Here is a 22,221-nt window from a genome sequence, read left to right as displayed (position 1 = left end):
AATCATTGTTATTATTATTATTACTATTATTGTTATCATTATTATTATTATTATTATTATTATTATTATTATTATTATTATTATTATTATCATTATTATTACTGAAATTGCCTCTTCACTTTGTGATTATATATTTTGTACTGTTATTATTTTTATTGCCGTTTATTGTGTTTGGTTACTCTTAAGTTCCAATGCATAATACTATTTTGCCGTGCAGTTCACTTCTTTGAGTTTGTAGCACACATTTGCAGTCTTTGCATCTTCAACCAAGGTTTATTACTTTCACTTAGGGAGTTTTTTTTTATATAATGCTTCTAGGAATACATATTTATTTGAGAAGTCTTGCCATAATCAATTAGATACTCGTATTATTATTTATACATTGTATAATGTTAAGTGCGAAAAACAACATATCCTTCAAGTATGAATTGCTTTATTTATCCAGACTTCACTCCGCTGGTTGGTGTCCTCGTGTGCTTGTCCTTGCCATCTGTAAGTTGTGTGTCTCGAAATGTCTCGGTTGGGATCTCAGTGTTTGCCCGTTGTCTCTTAATCTTCGCTGATGGAAACTAGTTTGGTTGAGCTGATGTGTTGACACCATCATACCGTCATCAAATCCTTGTGCTCTTGCCTTTCTTTCTTTTTCTTTCTCTCTCCCTTTCTCTATACCATTTGGTGAAGCTTCTTGAGAGTTAGATCGGTTTTGCGCTCTGCCTTTGCTCCTCCGATATTTCAACTAATGGAGGTAAAGGGAAGGAACGCCATGACCTCTACAATTTCGGTACTTGTGTGAGTGTAATACAGTAAAAGTTTCCGCGACGTACTGCAGCAAAGAGAGGTAGGCAATTCTGTGCTGAGCTTCATCAAGGCCCGGAGACCAATATGCTCTCCATGGATTTCACCCACCGCCAATCACACTCCCTTTTCATTCCTCTCTTCAGTGCTGGCAGTAGGATGACCGTCCGGTATGGCCTCGCAGTATACTTGACTTTATTTTTCACATATACGTAGTTTTATTGACTTACCTGAGGAAATTGCTCCGTTGATGTATTTCTTACTGCCTGATTTGTATGAGATATGCATGTTGGGGGAAAGTCTGTTCATATGTTTTACAATATCTATTTTGCTAGTGAAGTTTGAGGAGCTGACCGATTCGTAACTTGCTATAGTACGTGACGTCAGTCTCTGAATAACGTTTTTCCTCAATTTTTATAGCTGTTTTTTTCAAAGAAGATGAAGCAAGGCAGAAGAGGAGAGGATATGAAATTATTCAATGTAGAAAACATCGTATTTCTAGTCTTTCATAAGTGCACTGCCAAACGTACACTAGGAGAACTGTACGTAAACCTGACAGTCAGGCAGAAGTATAAAAGACGACGTGTAATCGGTTGTGGCGTAGAGGCCTGAGCGGAGGGAACCATAGCAGATTGCACTGCCAGTCCCTTAGATATTTCCGTTCCCGCTACGCACCCACAGCCATAAGCATTAAGTACTGCTACCACCACCAGTACAGCACTTTGGCACCTCGCTGTACTTAAGAGTGCATAACTCTACAAATTCAGTGGTGTTGGATCTGAGCCTCTTCTCTCCCCTCCAGAGGCATCGGCAGAAATGATGTGGTCCAGGACAGCTCTTTGGCTCGCGATTATGCGGATGGTGCTGAGCAATCCTGTAAACGATCTCAGTAAGTATATTTTTGTTCTGTTATAATTTTCTTATGCAGGAGAGAAGCCAGCCAAAGGCAACAAAATATAAAAAAAAAATTGCCCACTTGAGTACTGGTTCCCTAAAAGAAAAGTAAAGAGTTAGCCAAAATCAAGGAACAAATGTCTTGATACCTCCCTCTTAAAATTAGTCAAGTCGTAGGAAGAAGCAGGTAGGGAGTTCCGGACTTTACCAGAGAAAGGTATGAATGATTGAGAGTACTGGTTAACTCTTGTGTTAGAGAGTTGGAGAGAATATGTGTGAGAGGAAGAAGAAAACATTGTGCTGCGAGACCGCAGGAGGAGGAGGTATGCAGTTAGCAAGATCAGTAGAACAGTTAACATGAAAATATCGATAAAAGATAGAAAGAGATGCAGCATTTCGGCGATGAGAAAGAGACTGAAGACAACTAGTCAGAGGAGGGGAGTTGATGAGATGGAAAGCTTTTGACTCCACCCTATTTGATAAAACTGTGGGAGTGGAATCCCCCCTCCCAAACATGCGAAGACTACTCCATATACAGGACGAATAAGGCCCTTGTACAGAGTTAGCAGTTATTATATTTAGTTTTTATTCTTAGTCATGATGACGTGGCTAAACTGTGCGTATATTACATTCATTATTAGAGAACTTCCATTCCTAAACTTAATGGAATCACATAATGGATTATGTTCTGCGGCGCTTCTCCACTACATTAAAAAGTTACTTATGTTTTTAAGAGCTTTTTTTTATTCTGATGCTCTGTTTGAAGTTGCACGTGTTTAAATGGTGAGTTATGACTTGTTACGGATTAAAAGATTCCTGCATTACTAACCGGATAAACACTCTTGAGGAACCGGTTAGTTATCTGTGGCCATGAAAAATAGTCATGCCAATACAGTAAAGTTTTCAGAAAACTAGACTAGGAAAATTAGGTTTGTTATGGCCACACTTCACAATGTTCAGAGGAGCGTGATTCCGGCGCGACGTGCATGATAGAAACACATGATAACATTGTCTTGACTCGGGATTTTAGAAGGAAGGAAGTTTATTTTGTCAAGAATCCCAAAACGAGTGTCAGAAGCGTCAGGAGGCACCATGACTCACGCGCTGGGCAACTACGATGACCAGCGCAACTTTTATTTTTTTTATGTAAGAAGGGGAAGCTGGACAAGGGCAACAAAAATAAAAGGCTCATTTAGTTGCCAGTGCCCTTCGAGATCCAAAAGAGTCAGCCGAAAGACAGGGAAAAATATCTTTAAACCTCCCTTTTAAATGAAATCAATAGATAGGAAGACGGAAATACAGAAGCAGGCAGGGAGTTCTAGAGTTTATCAGAGAAAGGTATGAATGGTTGAGAGTACTGGTTATCTCTTAAGTTTAAGAGAGGAAGAAGAAAACCTTGTGGAGCGAGCCCGCTGGAAGAGGGTAGGCATGTAGATAGCAAGATCGGATGAACATTTAGCATGAAGATAGCGGTAAAGGATACTATAAGAGATACTATAAGAGATGCAACATTCCGGCGGTGAGAAAGAGGATAGAGGGAGAGGAGGGGAGTTGATAGACGAATAGCTTTTGATTCCATCCTATCTAATAAAACTGTGAGAGTAGAACCCCCGCCAAAAAAAAAAAAAAAACATGCAAAGAGTACTCCATACATTACCGGAGTATTGTATTCCTCCTGGCAAGCATATACTACACACACACACACACACACACACACACACACACACACACACACACACACACACACACACACACACACACACTCTCTCTCTCTCTCTCTCTCTCTGCGAGATATCAATATAATCAAAATCAAATAGCCTTTTCCTCTTCTCTCTTGATTATATAACAATTCCTTCAGTCTAAAGTCTAAGCTTAGAGAGAGAGAGAGAGAGAGAGAGAGAGAGAGAGAGAGAGAGAGAGAGAGAGAGAGAGAGAGAGAGAGAATCATGATAGTCACATTTTCCATTCTTATTTTTTTAGAGAAATGCAACTTCAGTTACGATAATTCGAGCAATCCCCCCTTCCTTGTGGACACGAAGCGGAAGGAACTCATCTACCCGGACATTGTGCATGGAAAACAACAGAGCGTGACATTGAACAATGGGACCACCGTGCTCGCCTCCTGTCCCGGCACTGACAACCAGCTCGTCAACTACAGTAAAAGTAGCATGGAAATCACCTGCAGGGACTCTAAGCTGTTTAACGACAGTGATGTAAGCCTCGCTGTTCTGACACTTGTTTCGTATGGATTTTGGTGTGGTGTTAACAAAATGGCACTGATTTTGAAACGCTTCTGACTATGAAGATGCTTAGATAGATTTTTCATTAGCCTTTTTTTCCCAAAATGATGATGCAGGATCCTAATGAAACAATAGTACCCAGTAACGGCGCTTTGAAGCATTTTTCAACTCTCAATGACTATTTTCAGAGAATACAAATATGCTAAGATGGATTTCCTTACTAAACCGTTGAAATCCTTTATAATTTCAATTACAACTCTTTCAGGAGTCGAATTAAGACACTAGAAATCTGAAAGTTGCATCTGAGAGTAGTTCCAGCTCGTGCGAGCTAAAGAAAACGAGCTCCAATAATTTTAGGGGATATTCTGCAGAAATCAAGTCTGAATGCTTTTCGTCAGTGAAGTAGTAGTAGTGGTGGTGATGATAGTAATAGTAATGACGGTAGAAGTAACAGTAGTGGTGGTGGTAGTAGTAGTAGTAGTAGTAGTAGTAATATAGTGAAATTGTGGCCTTGGTCTTAATGATACTATAGTAGTAGTAGTAGTAGTAGTAGTAGTAGTAGTAGTAGTAGTAGTGGTGGTGGTGATGGTGGTGGTAGTAGTGGTAGTAATGGTAATGACGGTAGAAGTAACAGTAGTGGTAGTAGTAGTAGTAATATAGGGAAATTATGGCCTTGGTCTTGATGATGCTATATCTGCTAACACATTTGATCAGTAAAATTCATTTCATTATTTCTCGGTCGCAGAATCCAATATAAAAACGCTCTTCACCCTCTACTCTGCTCTGCTCACTCCCTTATTGTCTCCCTCAGCCGGTGTCTTGGGAGGACCTGGGATGTTCCAGTAAAGTCAAACCCACACTGAAGTCAGGCAGGAGCTGTGGGAAGGACAGCAGAATGTACTATATCAGGTGGGACATTCGCCGGAATCTCTACCTTTGCCAAATATCTGTCTGCTTTAACACAAAACTGAAGACCACAGTGTTCGTCAGCCACACGATACACGGAAGGTAAAACATTGATAGTTCTTATGTGAGTGTGTGAAATGCTGCTGTTGTAGATTGTTAACTGGAAAGGAGGGAAAATGAAGTGTTTTTTTTTTCTTTTTTTTTTCTATCTTGTTCTCCATGGTTTTAAATTTCACTCGTGTTGGCCTGCGGTTTAACTCCGTCTCTGTGATATGATGCGATGACAGATTTTGCTTCTACATATAGTCTCTCTCTCTCTCTCTCTCTCTCTCTCTCTCTCTCTCTCTCTCTCTCTCTCTCTCTCACATGAGGAGTGTACAGGTTTAGTCTTCCGTGGCCTCATCAGATGGAGGTTTCTTGAAATTAGAAAAGTATTTCTCTAACCTGGAAATTAACACAAAACTACGTCTTTAAGTTAACTGAGTTTCTTCCTTTTGTCCGTGTTATTGTTGGCATTATCCTCTTCTTTTTTCTTCTAGGAGATTAATTTTGTACTTTCTAGGCTACAGAACTAAAATAACTGCAGCTTAGAAAAAATGTTAAGGGACTCTACGGAAAAAATATCTAGCAGTTGGAAAGATTGAATGTCTCCTCAGATTCATCGGCGCCAAGACAAAGTTCAAGAATAATACAAGGTTTTTCTCTAAGAATCTGATTTACTACTACAATCAGGAAAAGCAGAAGAAAATACTGAATTCGTCGAATGAGGTATTCGGCTACTTCTTATCCAAGGGACACTTGGCACCTGTGGCGGATTTCGTGCTGGAGGCGGAAAAACGTGCTACTTATCATTACATCAACATCGTCCCGCAGTGGAAGACTATCAACAATGGGAATTGGGAGGTTCGTCTACACTCTTCACCGTTTCTACAAGTCACTGAGCCCCGTAGCGTGAAGTATAGCCGCTGTGTATCTTTATATGGATGTTTTTCTCATAAAGACTATTTTCACAGGGAACTTATGTGTTTAATTGGGCTTTTTAGGATGATTTTTTTCTTTTCATTTGTGATTCAAAGCCATTGTTAAGATATTACGAGAATCGTGAAAACGCCCTTAACTCTTAACGTGATTCACTGTCTTCCTTCAGAAACTTGAGTCTGCGGTGCGGAAGTTAGCTAAAGATGGAGCGGCCACTCTGGACGTGTACACAGGTACTCACGGCATACTGGAGTTGCTGAACATGAGCAACTGTAGCATCAAAATATTCCTCAACAATAAAAATCTGCCGGTGCCCGCCCTCATGTGGAAGGTGAGGATTAATACCGCACTAGAGGGTATTGCGTACATTATTCATATTAGTAAGGACATTAATAAATAGTTGTTCTGTCTTTGTTTATATCTTTTGATAGATTTCAATATCGTACTGCACTTTGTTCTTTGTGTATGTAGGCAGTCAACCCTCAAGAAATTAAAGTGAAACATGCATTTGTTTCATGATGGAAGGCTTGTACCGTGAAACAGTCCCACTCAAGCGTTTTTTCCCATCTGCAGGTAATCCACAATCCCGCTAATCAAACTGCTGTAGCCATTGTTATGGTAAACGATGTGACGAATTCGTCAGATTTCTGGAGCGCGAGATACTCGACGCATTCTGAAAATTGTTCCAAACTAGGTTGGGTTAACTGGCAAGTTAATAACGTGATTGCAGGTAAGACCTTCTGCTTCACAGTACAAGATTTTCGCTCTATCATTCATGAACTTCCAAGTCTGGATTGGATGGATAGTGTAGAACTTCTGGCAAAGGGCAAAAAAAATTGTGATTTGAATAAGAATAAAAAGCCCACTAAGGTGGCGGTCCCTAAACAAGCTAAATAGATTATGTATGTATGTATGTGTGTATATATATATATATATATATATATATATATATATATATATATATATATATATATATATATATATATATATATATATATATATATATATATATATATATATATATATATATATATATATATATATATATATATATATATATATATATATATATATATATATATATATATTATATATATATATACTCGTATATATGGGTAGGTGAATGTAGTTTTATGTGAAGGAAGAGAGTTGTCTTAGAGAACTGTCTGTGACTGCCCCCCTTATGTTGATAAGTTCACAGCTTTAATATTCATATATAGAATGTGTGTGTGTGCGTGCGTGTAGACGCCTTTGGGCAAAGTGTGTGTGTGTGGTATAGTAGTGCATATACTATAACAAAATGACATTTACGCATTCTAGCGTTAGTGCTTTCTAAGCAAAAGTCAACAAAACAAAGCACAGGTGCCTTCTACAAAATCTGGCTTCCTGCGTAATACAACTTGGCCGCTGAAAACACAGCCAGGCCTGAACTCCTTGATCGTTTCACGTGGTCTCTCGGAACTTTGGACTTGCCTGTGAGTTGAATCTCGGAGCGATCATGCACGGGTGATATATAACTCAATGGACACTCAAACACAAATTTCGACTCTCACATACAAAGTTCCTTTAATTCGTTGGACTCAGGGAAGAAATACAACATGTTTTAATAGTACCCAGAAACTACGGAAAAAATATATAAGTTCCGTCCAGTACAGAAACTCCCTTCAGTCGGTTTATGGCCATGTATATAAACAAAATGCTTATGTCAGCTTCTTTTACGGATGGACAGGCAGACAGGTGGGGGAAAAAAAAGGCAAGAGTACTGAGAACTCTTAGTAATAAAGATGGTAATTTTACACACAAAGATGGTGCCAATACAACTGAACTGTTATCTCTCTTTGGTGAGTGTGAATGTGAACAGAAGCGTGTCTCTTGTGTCTCTTGTCCTGTGAGAGGCTGGAAAAAATTGAGCTGTTTCTCTTTATGTGTCTCTGCATGTGTGTGTGTCTCAGATTGTCGTTTATTACAATGCAAAGTTCTCAAAGTTATGGTGCTTATTTTTCTCTCATTGTTTGATATGGCATCAATTATTGATTGGTCACGCATTTAGTACTGCACTGTTGATATTCGCGCGCGCACACACATTCTCACGCACACACACACACACACTCTCTCTCTCTCTCTCACACACACACACACACACACACACACACACACACACACACACACACACACACACACACACACACACTACTACTACTACTACTACTACTACTACTACTACTACTACTACTACTACTACTACTACTACTACTACTACTACTACTACTACTACTACTACTACTACTACTACTACTACTACAACAACAACAACAACAACAACAACAACAACAACAACAACAACAACAACAACAACAACAACAACAACAACAACTACTACTACTACTACTACTACTACTACTACTACTACTACTATTACTGTTGCTGCTATTACTACTACTGCTTCTGCTATTATTACTGCTACTGCTACTGCTTCTACGATTACTACTACTATTACTATTTCTAGTGCTACTGCTACTGTTGCTATTACTATTATCACTACTATTATTACTTATGTAACTACCATTATTATAATTCTTCTGTTAATATTTCAACAACCTAGAGTTATAGTATACTATTGTAACTATTACCTTTATATTAATTGTAAACTGTTACCATGATTTCTACCTTGTCAGATATCAATGATCTTGATATTTTTTGTTCACATGACAAATGCAATAATAATTTAAATGAGAATAATCTTTATAGTCAGTTCAGCCATATGATTTTTCCTAGGCCTCAATACATTCAACTTGATGAATCTCCATTTCTCAGTAATCAGAGAATTTTCATCCTTATCTTAAATATCCTATCAATTCCAACTAATTTTCATTTTTTTTGTTAATGATATTCTATGTAATCTGAACACTCAAACCAGTGTTATTGGTCACACCGAAATTAGGTTGAGCCATCATCTCACCTCTCTTTATCAAGTATCGGAGTTTTCCATGTTTACCAATTGCAGGAACACACAAGGTGGAGGCTCTGCACTGTATGTTCCTGACTGTTTTCAGCCTATTGTCCTTAATGAATTCTCAAAAGTCGATTTATCTATTGAATGTGTTGGGACTGAAGCTTTCATAATGAATAAGAAGTAATTGCTATTATATGTGTACAGACTTACGAGTGACAGTATAGATAAGTTTTAGATACCCTTAGTGATATGTTCACTCTAGTTTTTGAGGAAAAAAATCATGAATTCTTCGTATTTGGAGACATTAACTTAGATCTATTTAAATTCAGTGATATATATGTCCAAGAGTTTTTTAATTCAATGTATTCATTTTCTTGATTTCCATTGCCAACCAAGCCTACACGAGTCACAGATACATCCACACTTCTAGATAACATGGTCATAGAACATAGTAGGATGGTATGTTAAGAAGAGCCAAGGTAGATAGGGTGTTCTTGGGTGACTCTGTAGGCTTAGGAGGGACAATGATAGTAAAGAACGCCTAATTAAATTGAGAGGAGGAACTTAATGAGAAGGGATATTGGAGTTAAGTGCATGATAGTATTATAAGTGTTAGTATTAGGTATATTATAACATGTATAAGGCAGAATAAGGTAAAGAAAAAAAGTATTTAGCATGGTGTGAACTGTCATCCTGGCCAGTGGATGAGTGGGGTCGGGGAAGGACACGACGTGGGATAAAGGGATGGCACTCTCTGGATCTTGGTGGGGTGTGGACGCGTGGCGGCGAGCGGAGACTCGCCATAGGACAGGGGTGACCGTGCGTTTTGATCAGGTGGGTGGTGTTTTTAGGGGAGATTCCTGGAAAGTAATTCAGTGAGTGGGGGGTGTTTTTATGTGATGTTGAGTGGTGGATTCGAGTGAAGGAGAGTGTGTTGTGTGTGTTTCACGCGTCTCTGATTTGTTTATCCAGAGTCCCGCGTGTCACTTTTATTGTCTTTGTCCTTATGTAAGTTGCTTTATTTTAAATATATATGATATTGATTTGGAACAGACTCTTTCTCTTTCAATGAAAATCCAGGCCTGTTACAGTCATGACAAGCACAGAGCAATACAGGAAATTTCATTATCAATATTGATATTTCTAATCATTACCTTGTAATATTTATTTTCATAAGAGAATTATTACTGATTTCACTCTCAACAAATTCAAAGACGACTTATATAAGGTCAGTTGGAATGATGGCATGCACTATAATTGCCCTGATGAATCCTTCAACTTGTTTTTATATAAATTTAACACCTTATATTAGAAAAAAACTTCTTAGTAAAACAACAATATCTTAACCCCTTCAGTACCATCACGTGTTTTCATATTCATTCTGCTTATTATTTGGTGATTTTATACAGCTTCAGCAATTTATGTCGGGGGAATAAAATAGTGAAGATTGTGGCCATTAATCTTCTGACCTCCATAGACCTTTCCTAATGTCAATAAAACTGTTTAATCATACCCAGTTCCCAAGGTAAAAATGTGGCCTGGTACTGAAGGGGTTAAGAACAAACACGTACACAGACCATACATAAATCCAGGTTTAAAAAAAATATTTTTTTGAAAAAAAAAGAACGACTGGTAATATTACAATATAAATGGCTACTAACTTTTAGAGAAATTTACAAACGTTATAGAAATTACTTAATCGAACTATATATATATATATATATATATATATATATATATATATATATATATATATATATATATATATATATATATATATATATATATATATATATATATATATATATATATATATATATATATATATATATATATATATATATATATATATATATATATATATATATATATATATATATATATATATATATATATATATATATATATATATATATATATATATATATATATATATATATATATATATATATATATATATATATATATATATATATATATATATATATATATATATATATATATATATATATATATATATACAATCAATGCCAGTTCCAAATTTCAGTACACCAATGACACCAATCCTTTATTAACTGACAAAGACATCGCCTCCCTCCACTCCAGCAACAGAACTAAACTTGATCAATCAGTGGATAAAATTCAATGAAATAAAACTTAATGTTTCTAAAATATTCTTTTCCAAAAGATATCCATCAAAAATACTCTACCTCCACTATAGCTTGAAGGGACAACATTCGACCAAGTAATTCACGCAAGTAGTTCTTATGAGTTACAATCAACGAAACCCTAAATTGAATATTACATATAGTCGTAGATGACATCAGGTTAAATATTTCAAAAATCTGTGGAATAATACATAAGATGCGTCATAATGTCAATGAAAATGCATTAATAAGTATTTACCATACTTTGTGTTACTCTCATTTGACATATTGTGTTCCTGTCTGGGCTAGTACGTGGCCATCTTTTGTAAATAAACTAGCAATAGTACAAAGGAAAGTTATTAGGTCCATTCTATTCTTAGGGAAATTCGATTTTCTAAGTAATTATTTCCTTTTCATGAAATTGTTAAAATTTGAATCTATTCACAAATATTCTTCAGTATCGTTAATTTTCAAAATGTTAGAATTTAGGATGAACGATATATTCAAGTTTGTATATAATTGTCACGAGACCAGAAGTAATAAAGCATATATGGTCTCCGCAGTTTATAACAACTTTGTATAAATATAACGTTTTATGGCCAAAGACTTTTAATGTTCTGATAAATTCCATTGTCAACTGTGAAATTATTTAATACTTTGTACGTACAATCTCTTAAAACACAATAATTTGCCATTTTTTTTTTACATATGACATGCTATTGATGTACACGTGTTTTTTGGTTAAGTATTTGCACTTGACACGCTGAAACATAAATTACAAATATGTCTGTCAAGGAGTTTCTGCTCCTCAAACATTTTGCTAAAATTACTTAAATGTATCATATTTCGTATTCATGTAATGATTCCATAGCAATAACTTTACTTAAACCGCCCCCACCCCCCACACGCTAATCTAGGTTGTGGTGTAAGTACTGAACAGTGGCGCCACATAAGAAAAGATAAGAATTAGATAAACAGGTAAGTAAAACAAAGAAAAATAAAACAAACACGCACAACTAGGAGAGGTCGACCAGAATGTGTGTCGTCCGCCGTGCCAGGTGTGACAGACAAGAGGAACATCGACTTCCCCTGCAAGAACAGGAGAGAGAGAAGGCGCTTCTCCGTGACTCATGAAGGTTCTTGTCTCAACAGGACACTCGGGCTGAGTTTTCAAGAACTCTCACCGCGCCTGCTTGACCCTTTGACACACATTACCCAAGTCTGCCTTAACGTGACATCTTTCTTTGTAAGGAACATTTTTATTTCCTTCGCTTTCAATAATATCATCTTCCTCATCTGTTGTTATTGCTTCTTTGTTTTGTAATTTTTCCTTTTAATGAAGTACATTATTTTTATATTTTCTATTTATATATTCATTTATACTTATCTTTAGGAGTTTGTTTACCTTCTTCGTTTTCAACAATACCATCCTTCTTTCGTTTTATTTTTTCAGATTGCTTCCTTTTAACTAAATATTGCAATAGGATATATTTTTCTCCCCTTGATTACTTTGATCTTTTATCTTTAAACATCTTTATCTTTTATCATTATAATTTTTCTAAGAATCCCCATCTTTCTTTCCTCTCAACAACACCATTCTCCTTTCCTTGTATTGCTTTATTTTTTTTCCCATTTTTCCCTTCAACTGAACATCGTAAGTCAAGACCTCGTGCGGCATAATGAGCTGTTTGAACTACGTGGCTGGCAAAGCAATCATCTCTACACAGTGACTACCTCTAAAAAGTGGAAAGGTTACGAAGGCAATGACTCTCTTTAGTATAATAGGAGGGGAATATTGCAAGCGTCACGCGCTCTGAGGGGAGAGAGGCACGTGGGAAGCAGGCGGGGGAGTGCACGGGCTGAGATTTCACAGCGGGGAGGAAGGTAGAGAGCTCCCAGACATCCTAAGGAGGGACTCGATGTGCTTGACTGAAAGATGTCCAAGATATGACTCCCTCCACACACGTCAGAGTGAGAGATGAAAGACTTTGCAGGTCGTCACCTTCACAACCCAGAGTGACTTTATACTCGTGGGTTATTTCAATCAGGTTCATGTGTTTAATCAAGGGTCACTTCTTAAGGATACGAGTTTCATCCCGGCTTATGGAGAATTCTTGGTGGTAGAGATAGCGCTTTACCAGTATTTTTGTTTATCTATTTATATCGATGTAAGAGGTGCTCTGGCTAAGGGTTCCAGAAATGTAGAACAAAACGTCCACTGAAGTGCCAGTCCCAAAAAGAATGGAGCAAAAAAAGTGCGCTAAAGCTTTATATGATTGATCTGATTCATAGTATGTGTGTGTGTGTGTGTGTGTGTGTGTGTGTGTGTGTGTGTGTGTGTGTGTGTGTGTGTGTGTGTGTGTGTGTGTGTGTGTGTGTGTGTGTGCGTAAGGGGGGGCCGCCTTGTAACAGTGGAACCGGGCCTTTTGAGGGCCGAGGGATCTCCAAGAGCATGGCTTCGAATCCTGGTTCCCTAATGGGGCTGGGCTTAGATAGGACGTCTCCTCTAGCCCGGAAATTCCCATGAAAAGCCCATATGGTATGTATATAGTCTCCATTCACTGTAGATTCTTTGTTACCTGAATTGTAAAGGTACAGGTTTCCTCTCTGCACTTCTCCGTACAATCGTCATTAATTTTGCACTATGGTTAGCTTATGAGCTGCGCGCTGTATGGATCACTTGGGACAATGCAGGCTATCTATTAACACTAATTACTGGTTCATCTATACACAGACACATTCCGTGACAAATAGCTTTAATATCAAAAGCATTTCGTTCAAACGGCACCTGTCAGTAGGGGTGAGCTGGCTGTCATTTCAGTTCACGTCAGACTGACCAGTGTTTACAGAGGATTCTTGAATTTTGCGATAATATGATTTGCATCAGTCATCCAGATTTGAAACGGCGTACCTTTTTTTTACCTTTTTTTATACACAGTGACTCGCGGAGAGGAAAAGGCAGGATAGGACAGGACAGGACAGAACAGGGCAAGGCAGGACAAAGTGTGTGGTTGTGTTTGTAAATGATGGAGGAGCCTTTTTTTTAGTATCATTCCCTGTTTCACTAAATTACCGTGGAGAGAGAGAGAGAGAGAGAGAGAGAGAGAGAGAGAGAGAGAGATTTGCATATAAATGTAGACCACATAAACTCTTTGGTGATCCGTTCCTAATTTAAAGTAGCTTAAGTGATCAATGGCAGTAATATGCAAATACCTGAATGCCACAATAGCGACTGAAGTATTGTTACAGTATAAGGCCGAGGCAGCTGAAGGAGACAGGCATCAAACTCACATCTCTTTTTTGTTATGGTAATCAAATATAACAGGAGCAGCTTACAAGTGTTTACTGGAGCATACCGGTACGTGAAGACTATTCTTGCATTATTCCACACTGATAACGCAGTCTGGCTTGAGAATGAAATTGTGTATACTTGTAGCAGGACCGTATTTGGGAAGGAAAAGTTTGTTTGAAATAAAGCAGAAGTTTTACAAGAGGTGACTGAAATATGCCAATTCTCACTAATGCTGTGATGCTGTGATCTGAAGCAGAGGTAGAAACGTAAACACCAGCAGAACTTTATTTAGCAAAAGGGAAAGGAAAATCTGGAAAAAGATGGGTTTTTTTTATATGAAGGGTCCCACAGTTGTCAAGTAATCATTCATCTCTACCTGTCTCTATACTAGGCCGGCAAAACCACACAGGATGGCTGAAACAGAGCACCTCACACTCTTACACACATTATGTATTAGGAAAAAAATAATTAAACCTTTCAGTAGTGGGACGCATATTTACTATAAGTTTTGGGTACGATTAAACAATTATATTTACATTAGGAAGAGTCTATGGAGGTCAGAAGATTGATGGCCAGAGTCTTCACTATTTTAATCTCAACATGAGTTTCTGAGACTGTATAAAATCACCAAATAGTAACCAGAGTGAATGTGAAAGGATGTCGTAGTAGTAAATGGGTTAAATGCCATAAAAGTAATAAAAGATATAACGCAATCTGATTTACCAAAGCGTTATTTATATCAATGGTATTTTCTATAATCTTTTTCACTTATTGTAATTAATTTATCTCAAGAACCACCACTCCAACAGACCGACTTGCCTCGACTCCAATATTGATCCGTTCCTGATTTCCCCCCTCGCTGCTCCTCCTTCCTCGGCCCGTATTAAAAAACGCTTTGCTCTCTCACCACGAGTATTTCTAAAGGCCACAGAGATGATTAGCGCGATTTCCATGAGTTTTCCCCAGTTCATAATGTAGAAACCTTGTCAATCTTCCCCTAGAACCGTTGTAACACCTTGAAAAACTCGTGCAAATCTAAATAAACCCTTTAGAAGCACAGAAGTGTTTGAGAATACGAGCCCTCCTCCAACGATGAGGCATTCACGCAAATCTTTAGCATTCCCACCTCTCGCTTCTCTTTTTCGTGATGGGCGACTGTTTGAAAGATGTATGTTTATTGCGTCCCCCGATCACGTTCATGGTCTCGCAGCTTTGCCCTGCCAACATACCAGTGTCATCCATCTCGTGCCTACCTGTCTGTTCGTTGCCTTCACATCCGTGGCCTGGCTTTTCAATTTTTGTTCTCAATAGTCCCTTTATCTATCTCTATTTCATTTACCTGAAGTAATTTTTTTTCTTCCAGCCTCTTTACAGTTCCTTAAAATATGACTTTTCTTTTTTTTCTTTTTCGTCTTTCCGTGCTTAGTACATGTAGATGTTATGCTGAAGTAACCAAAATTTAATCGGCATTTTCCCATTAAGTCACAGCAATTTATCGTCCCCATCGTTAAAAGTATCTACTGATTAAGACAAAAGTAAGAGTTTTGTGGCGTAAATCTTCAATCCTTCGTCGAAAAATTTAAGCAAAAAAATTCAGACATAGAGATATAAGAAGAAAAAAAAAAGTGAGATTTACATTTTCAAGTCAGTCTGAGGTCCATTAAGAGAAAATATATTGGAGGATTAGGAAGGCAGATAATTTCACTCGAAGCATCAAGAGCTGGCAAGTCAGAATTACCAGATCAGGAAGCCAGTCATAGAGAAAGAAACCGAGGCGAACCGTAGAAGAGGCAGCCTAAGAGAATTCCCTCGAGACAGACCAAGCAAGCTGAGAGTCTCCAAACAGTCCAGTAGGTTCACAAGAGGCAACAATAAGTATTGCAGTGAAAGTTGTGCCTTGTGTCTCCTCTTGAATTGAACTGTTGGTCATGAGTGTAGCCTTGAAATGTGATTCTCTGTCGTTTCCCTTCTCATCTGTTATTGTTTACTTTTCCTTATCTGTTATTATTCAAAATTCATGTACTATTTTTTGTGCTTTCTAAGTGAGGTCTGTATTTATAAACGTCTTGGTTCTCATAAGGATTATTTTCAAAAGCCACAGAGAAGATTAGTCGGTTTCTTATCACTGTTTTCCTCATTGATAAAGAAAACTCCATCGCAAGAATGATAAAACCACACAATACATGTTTTTTGCAGTTTTTTTTATAAAGTTTCTCGAATTTTCACAACGTTCCTGGAAGTTCATTAGGAACATTAGACTAACAACGCTTCTCTCCACAGCGACATTTTCCAGAGCCTCCGGTCCTCCTCGGCACTTCACAACAGAGCCTGAGTTTCCCAAAACGAGCGTTATTATCTTGCTATGGGCGAGATTCTTGCTATATTTCATCTTAATGCTGCCTTAATTGCTCCATCCGAGAAGATTTCATAGATCTTAAGGCAATTTTGGTGGAATTACTGGACTATTAGGCATATGAGTACTACTAATGGAATGAAAAATACGTAAATATTCCAACGCTACGTATCTGTCATTCTAATGCTGCCATTGGCCATCACGGGACTCAACGCGCCAGTAATCGTCCTTGTATTGTAGAGATAAATTTTCTGTTATACCACGCTCTCTCTCTCTCTCTCTCTCTCTCTCTCTCTCTCTCTCTCTGAAGAAAAAGAGCTATATTTTTTCTCTTCAACATTTTCTTTCCTTACTAAATAGGAGTTCTGTCCGTCTGTCGTCCGTCTGTATGTTGGTTTGTCTCTCAGTCAGTCAGTGAGTCAGTGAGTCAGTGAGTTTGTCTGAGTCATCAAAGTTGCTCAAATGTAGATTGGTTGTTAGGAATCCAAATTTTACCACTCCTCGCGGAATAGGCGAGGACATTAGCGTGAAAAAGAACGAAAAGAAATCCACAATACTCCAGAAATTTCAGTCTGTTGAAACAATAAATGTGGTGAGCAGTGCGCATGCGTATGGCAGCGTGGCACCTTAGACTACTTATTCGAGACTTGCTGGTTCGAGGGTTCGGGGACTCGAGCGCAGCACTACACTGTGACTTACTTTCCTCAATCGAATATGAAACTTGAGAGTGAGGTGTGATCTCTCACTTATATCCTATCACTGTCAATGCATTATTGTTGTATATAGGTCTCAATGTATCTTCATCTACTTTCTTATCTATATTTGTAATGAACTAAATATTTCTCTTTTTCGCCACTGTCTCATCCATTGTGATTTTCTCAGCAGCATCAGTGAGCAAGTAGCACCGTGGACAACAGGCTACATCCGCCACGCATCCTGCACCACACTCACCCTTCACCTCACAGCGTCCTCTGGTTCTCTGGGATGTAAGGTGTGTCTTTATATTTACTATGAACCTCTGTTTTCAATTCTTGTTGTAAATTTGGAGAATCGTCATTTGGTAATCGCTGCAAATAGAGTGCATTATACAAAATCATAGAATATCATGAAATAATTTTGATGGATAAAGAATATTTTCTTTAAAACTTAATCTGCTAAACTAATTGACTGCCTGGTAGTTTACAAAATGCAAATGCGAGTGTTTTGTAGCGAAGTAACATCATTATGGAAGGGTACACTGCAGTATATAATCTGCACGCTCTGTTGTTGCTCAAGTTTGCCTCAGAGTTTAAAGTATACCATTAAAAGTCCTTGAGAAGGCATTTTGTACTTGCAGAGTGACGCTATATGACTTTCTCCTCATGAGATGCTTTCTGTGCATGTGTTTCATGTAATGCAGATGCTTTACTCTTTAATGCTGCTGTAGGATAAGTTTTGATAATGATGTTATGGGTGTGAGAAATGAACTATGTAGTATGCGCTCCGCTAAATCCTTACAATGAAGTCGCGCAGAATATACTCGAAACAGTCAAGCCAAAAAAAAAAAAAAAAAAAAAATGCTGACAAAATAATGTGTAGAGAGCAATATTATGATTAAAATAGAAGGCATTATCGTTTCGTATTACAAAGAACTATCTTAGCTTTGTTCTTAGATGTTAACTGGTCATGTGGGTGAAGGTTCTTACTATAATGACTAAAAAGAACGCGAAAGTAACCATGATTTAAGAAGGAATACACGAACTAAATCCTGCCTTATGCTCAGCGGAGAAACTCTTTGCTTGTTTGCTCAGCACCACACAAAGAATCAATCCTGAGAACTTTGGTAGGAGAGATTATTACAAAATCAATTATTTTTTGGAAGTGTGATAAGCGTGTAGTTTTGCAGCTTACCTTTTATTTAATCTCGTCAGAAAAAAAAAAAAAATCTACTTTAGTCTATCCTTCAGATATCAAACTGAGAATGTGAGTGAAGATTCTAGGCCTAATGGGTAAAAGAAAGCGTAAGCAGCTGTGAATTAGGGTACACTAATACAAAATCTTGCTAGGCGGCTCTTACTTGTTAACCCAGCGCCAAACAAAGAAGTAAATAAGAGAGCAGTCCTTTTGTTTTGGCCAAGATCATGAGGCGTGTTCACTCTTTGTTTCTCGACTGTCTGTGTTGCGTGAGTAGATCTGTTAGAGCAGCTGGAATGGTCAGGTGGGATGTAGCGTCCTTGATAGCGCGACTCGACTCCTCTTGTCCTTTCCGTGTCTTGGCTTGTCCTATTCCACTACTTTTGGCAATCTGGTTACTTCTACTGTGTGTGTACGTGCGCGCTTTCAGGAGCAGTAACTATTATTATTTCATAGAGAGAAAAATGTGCGTGCTTCTTTTGTTTTCATCATTGTGTTTTCCCTTTAGACTTTCCTTAATTGGTTAAAATGTGTGAGCGGCATAATGAAGTAGCCTTGAAAAACTGCCTGTTCAGTTTTGTTCCTGCAGCGACACCGAGTCTTGTTTATTTGCTTAAAGAATGCTATCAAAGCCAGAGAGAGAGAGAGAGAGAGAGAGAGAGAGAGAGAGAGAGAGAGAGAGAGAGAGAGAGAGAGAGAGAGAGAGAGAGAGAGAGAGAGAGAGAGAGAGATGGTAATATGGCGAAACAATAATAAAAAAAGACAGAAGCGAAGAGATGTCATCGTCACAGTGGTTACCTTACAGTCGTATTTGATCAAGAATGACGGGAATGCATAGCTCGGGCATCGTTATGAGAGAGAGAGAGAGAGAGAGAGAGAGAGAGAGAGAGAGAGAGAGAGAGAGAGAGAGAGTTACATATTTCTTTATTAAATGTTTATCTATGTTTGGCATGCAAAGTTAACAAGTGTCAATGTGATCAAGTTAGTATCAAAAGTAAATAAAAGGACAGGAAATAGACAGCGTACTATAGGAGGAGGAGGAGGAGGAGGAGGAGGAGGAGGAGGAGGAGGAGGAGGAGGAGGAGGAAGAGGAGGGAGTCTGTAGCAGTTCGGGGTGGTTTTTCTCTCTCCTCGAACTTCGTCGGATGAAACACTAGAGGAGGGGGAGTGAGAGAGGGGGTGTGCCAGGCTGCCAGGCTCGCGCGGGCTCTTGAGGACTGCCAAATCGCGGAGTCCACCACACCAGAAATAAGTCGCCATCGTACGGCCTCCCGTTCATGTGTGACTGCTCTACATGGCGTCAGTTTGTGGGAAAAATCTATCCCCGACTGCTGCGGCGTTCGAGATTTGAAGGATACGCCGGGAGCGGGAGGAGCGGAGCGAAGCGAGAGGACTCTGTGGGAGCAGGAGAGCGTGTGTGAGTACGTGCGTCTGTATGAGTTTACCTGTCCCCGCTTTTGGCGCGCAGGCCCGACGAGGCGGCTGGGCGGTGAGTGCTTCTCGTCTTCCTCAGTGTGCTTTGGCTGCGGGTACCGGTCGTGTCCCCTTTGCTAGCGCGCGATCATGGCTAGCAGAGGGAGAGAATGTATGTGATTTTCCCTCTGGACGATTTGTTAGATCTGAATAGTGCGAGAGGGTACAAACGTGGAACAGCTTCGTCGGCGGCAAGGTTCAGCCAAAAAGGACACACTGTAGTGCAAGTTTTGTCTCCTTCCCAACCTAACCAACAACTTCCCGAGCAACTTCAACCACCCCAGAAACAACAACAACAACAACAACTACAACAACAACAACAACACTCCTACCACCAGCTACCGGTACCGCCTTCTCAACAACCAACATCACCTCAACAGTATAAGCTAGAACAACAGCAACAACAACAACAACAACAGCAACAACAACAACAACAACAACAACAACAACAACAGCAACAGCAACAACAACAGCAACAGCAGCAGCAACAACAACAACAACAACAGCAACAACAACAGCAACAACTGACTTTACAGAGAACAAACAGTACTTTCCAAAAGACACCGTCCAAAGCGTCCAGTAACAGTCAGTCCTCCCCACACACCAAGTTACCTAGCAGTGTTCCTAATAGCAGTAGCAATAGCAGTCACACTAGCTCGCTCAAGCAACAGGCGCACAAGCAACAGCGGCCTCACTTTCACCCCGACGTCGTGGTGAACCAGCGACAGCCTTCCTCGTACTCCACCTCTACGGAGACGTCCTCCCTCTCCTCTACTGGTGCAAAAACCAAAACTCTGTTGCGACCGCCGCATGCCGAAGCCAAACCCGTTAGTAACCGCTTTTCCTGGGGTGGAAGTCCTTCGGGTCCGGTGCGGGAGACCTCTGTGACGCGAAGCACGAGTTTTAGAAGCCGGGACGAATTGGGTGTTGACAGAAATATAGCCGACCTGTATATCGGTGACGGACGGCAGTTCAATAGTCTGCGATATAGAGACGTGCGAGACAGCGACTACCCTCCGGAGACTCGAGGCGGCAGGACTTACCCGAGTTCAAGTCACAGCTTTCGGTCTCATATTGTTAAAAGTGGAAGTTTCCGATCGTTCCTGGACCACGGTGGGCCTCACGGGGGCTACCGGTCTCATCAGGTGCCCGTTGCGGAAAGTGTAAGGTCTCAGCATCCTGGTGAGAGTGTTAAAAGCCAGCAGCATTTGGCTATTGAAAATACAAGGTGTCAGCAAATAACTTCGAGTGAGAGAACACGACCCCACCATCTGCCCCTCGCGGAGAGCACACAGCCGTTCCAGGATTTTTCTCCACAGACCCAGGAACCCCGGCGCCCCTCCACTCACAGGCACTCGAGCAGTAGGAGTAGCCACAGCTCGGGGAGTCAAAAAGCCCCCGAGCCTTCCCCTCACAGTAGCTCGGGCAGCGCTACCACACCTGGGGCTCGGGGGATTAGTCTGAAAAGTTCCGGAGGGTCGGGCAAGTCTCGTGGCCAAAACAAGGGCGTCATGGCCAGCGAGGTCAGCTTGCGGGATCTCACACACCCAAGTGCTAACGAAACGCTCAAGCTCCACAGCTCCGTCACCTTCAAACTCGTCAAAACAGGTAAATACAGTGAGTTGAAATGTTTCCCTTTCCTACATTACTTTATTCTCAAATGTCCCAATGTTCCCAAAAAGTGTGTGAAGCAATCAGTGAAAATACACAACCACAACTCATGAAACAAGTCGATATAGCACGTATGTTATAGGCACACGTGTACTATACAAATCAACATGTGCAGTGAAAGAAATGACAGGAAGACATCTGTAATGTTAATATCGTAGCGTTAGGAGAGAAGGTAAAGAAGGGATGGATGGATGGATGGAGGGATGGAGGGAGGGAGAATGGGGGAGAGTGGGAGATTGGGAGGGCGGGAGTAGCGAGGCATCTGTTGGTGTAAGGTGGATAAGCAAAGCCATTCGTTGTGTTGTGTTATAATCAGAGGAGCCACATTCATCACAGGCAGTACTAATTAGTCCCTCCCAAAGCTATACGATTACGAATTAAACCCGTGTTCGTAAATGTGTCACCTCGGCTACTTTCAACAGGTTGTGAGAATTACTTGGAGAGTTTCTGAGATATTTTCATGATATTTGTTAGTTTACTTAGGATTCTGTCTTCAGTTGGAAAAAAATACAGACGCAAACCGAACGACTTGACTTCTTTTAAGAGGGAGGGTTCAAGACATTTGTTCCTGTACTTTGGTTAATTCTATACTATTCTTTAAGGGAACCAGCATTTCAATTAGGCTT

At 39.5% G+C, this 22,221-nt stretch overlaps 2 protein-coding genes across 11 annotated transcripts in view; both read left to right on the top strand.

The window, feature by feature from the left end:
• The first annotated feature begins 1,412 nt into the window (after nt 1-1,412).
• LOC123503923 lies at nt 1,413-9,816 on the top strand. Of its 2 annotated transcripts, XM_045254035.1 has the most exons (7): nt 1,413-1,684; nt 3,670-3,902; nt 4,741-4,937; nt 5,492-5,738; nt 5,983-6,144; nt 6,387-6,543; nt 9,468-9,816. In XM_045254035.1, the coding sequence occupies exons 1-7, from the start codon at nt 1,612-1,614 to the stop codon at nt 9,581-9,583; spliced, it is 1,185 nt and encodes a 394-aa protein (XP_045109970.1). In that variant the 5' UTR covers nt 1,413-1,611; the 3' UTR covers nt 9,584-9,816. The 2 variants fall into 2 exon arrangements, with proteins under 2 accessions (XP_045109970.1, XP_045109969.1); XM_045254034.1 differs by lacking the exon at nt 9,468-9,816 and having other exon boundaries at nt 6,387-6,724.
• Nucleotides 9,817-19,693: 9,877 nt separating this feature from the next.
• The window catches only part of LOC123504316, a 380,235-nt gene continuing 377,707 nt past the window's right edge, over nt 19,694-22,221 (top strand). For 6 of the 9 annotated variants that reach the window (XR_006674804.1, XR_006674806.1, XR_006674805.1 and 3 more), the window contains exon 1: nt 19,697-21,532. Coding sequence is in view for 2 of the 9 variants with exons in the window: in XM_045254740.1 (XP_045110675.1) it covers nt 20,035-21,532 (1,498 nt within the window). In the remaining 7 variants the exon portion in view is untranslated. Of the gene's footprint in view, nt 21,533-22,221 lie in introns of all 9 variants that reach the window. The other 3 variants (XR_006674807.1, XR_006674809.1, XM_045254741.1) reach the window with 2 other exon arrangements.

This window comes from Portunus trituberculatus, chromosome 15 (genome assembly GCF_017591435.1).
Source record: "Portunus trituberculatus isolate SZX2019 chromosome 15, ASM1759143v1, whole genome shotgun sequence".
In the NCBI taxonomy this organism is placed as follows: domain Eukaryota; kingdom Metazoa; phylum Arthropoda; class Malacostraca; order Decapoda; family Portunidae; genus Portunus; species Portunus trituberculatus.
This window is presented reverse-complemented; position numbering and strand designations above follow the sequence as displayed.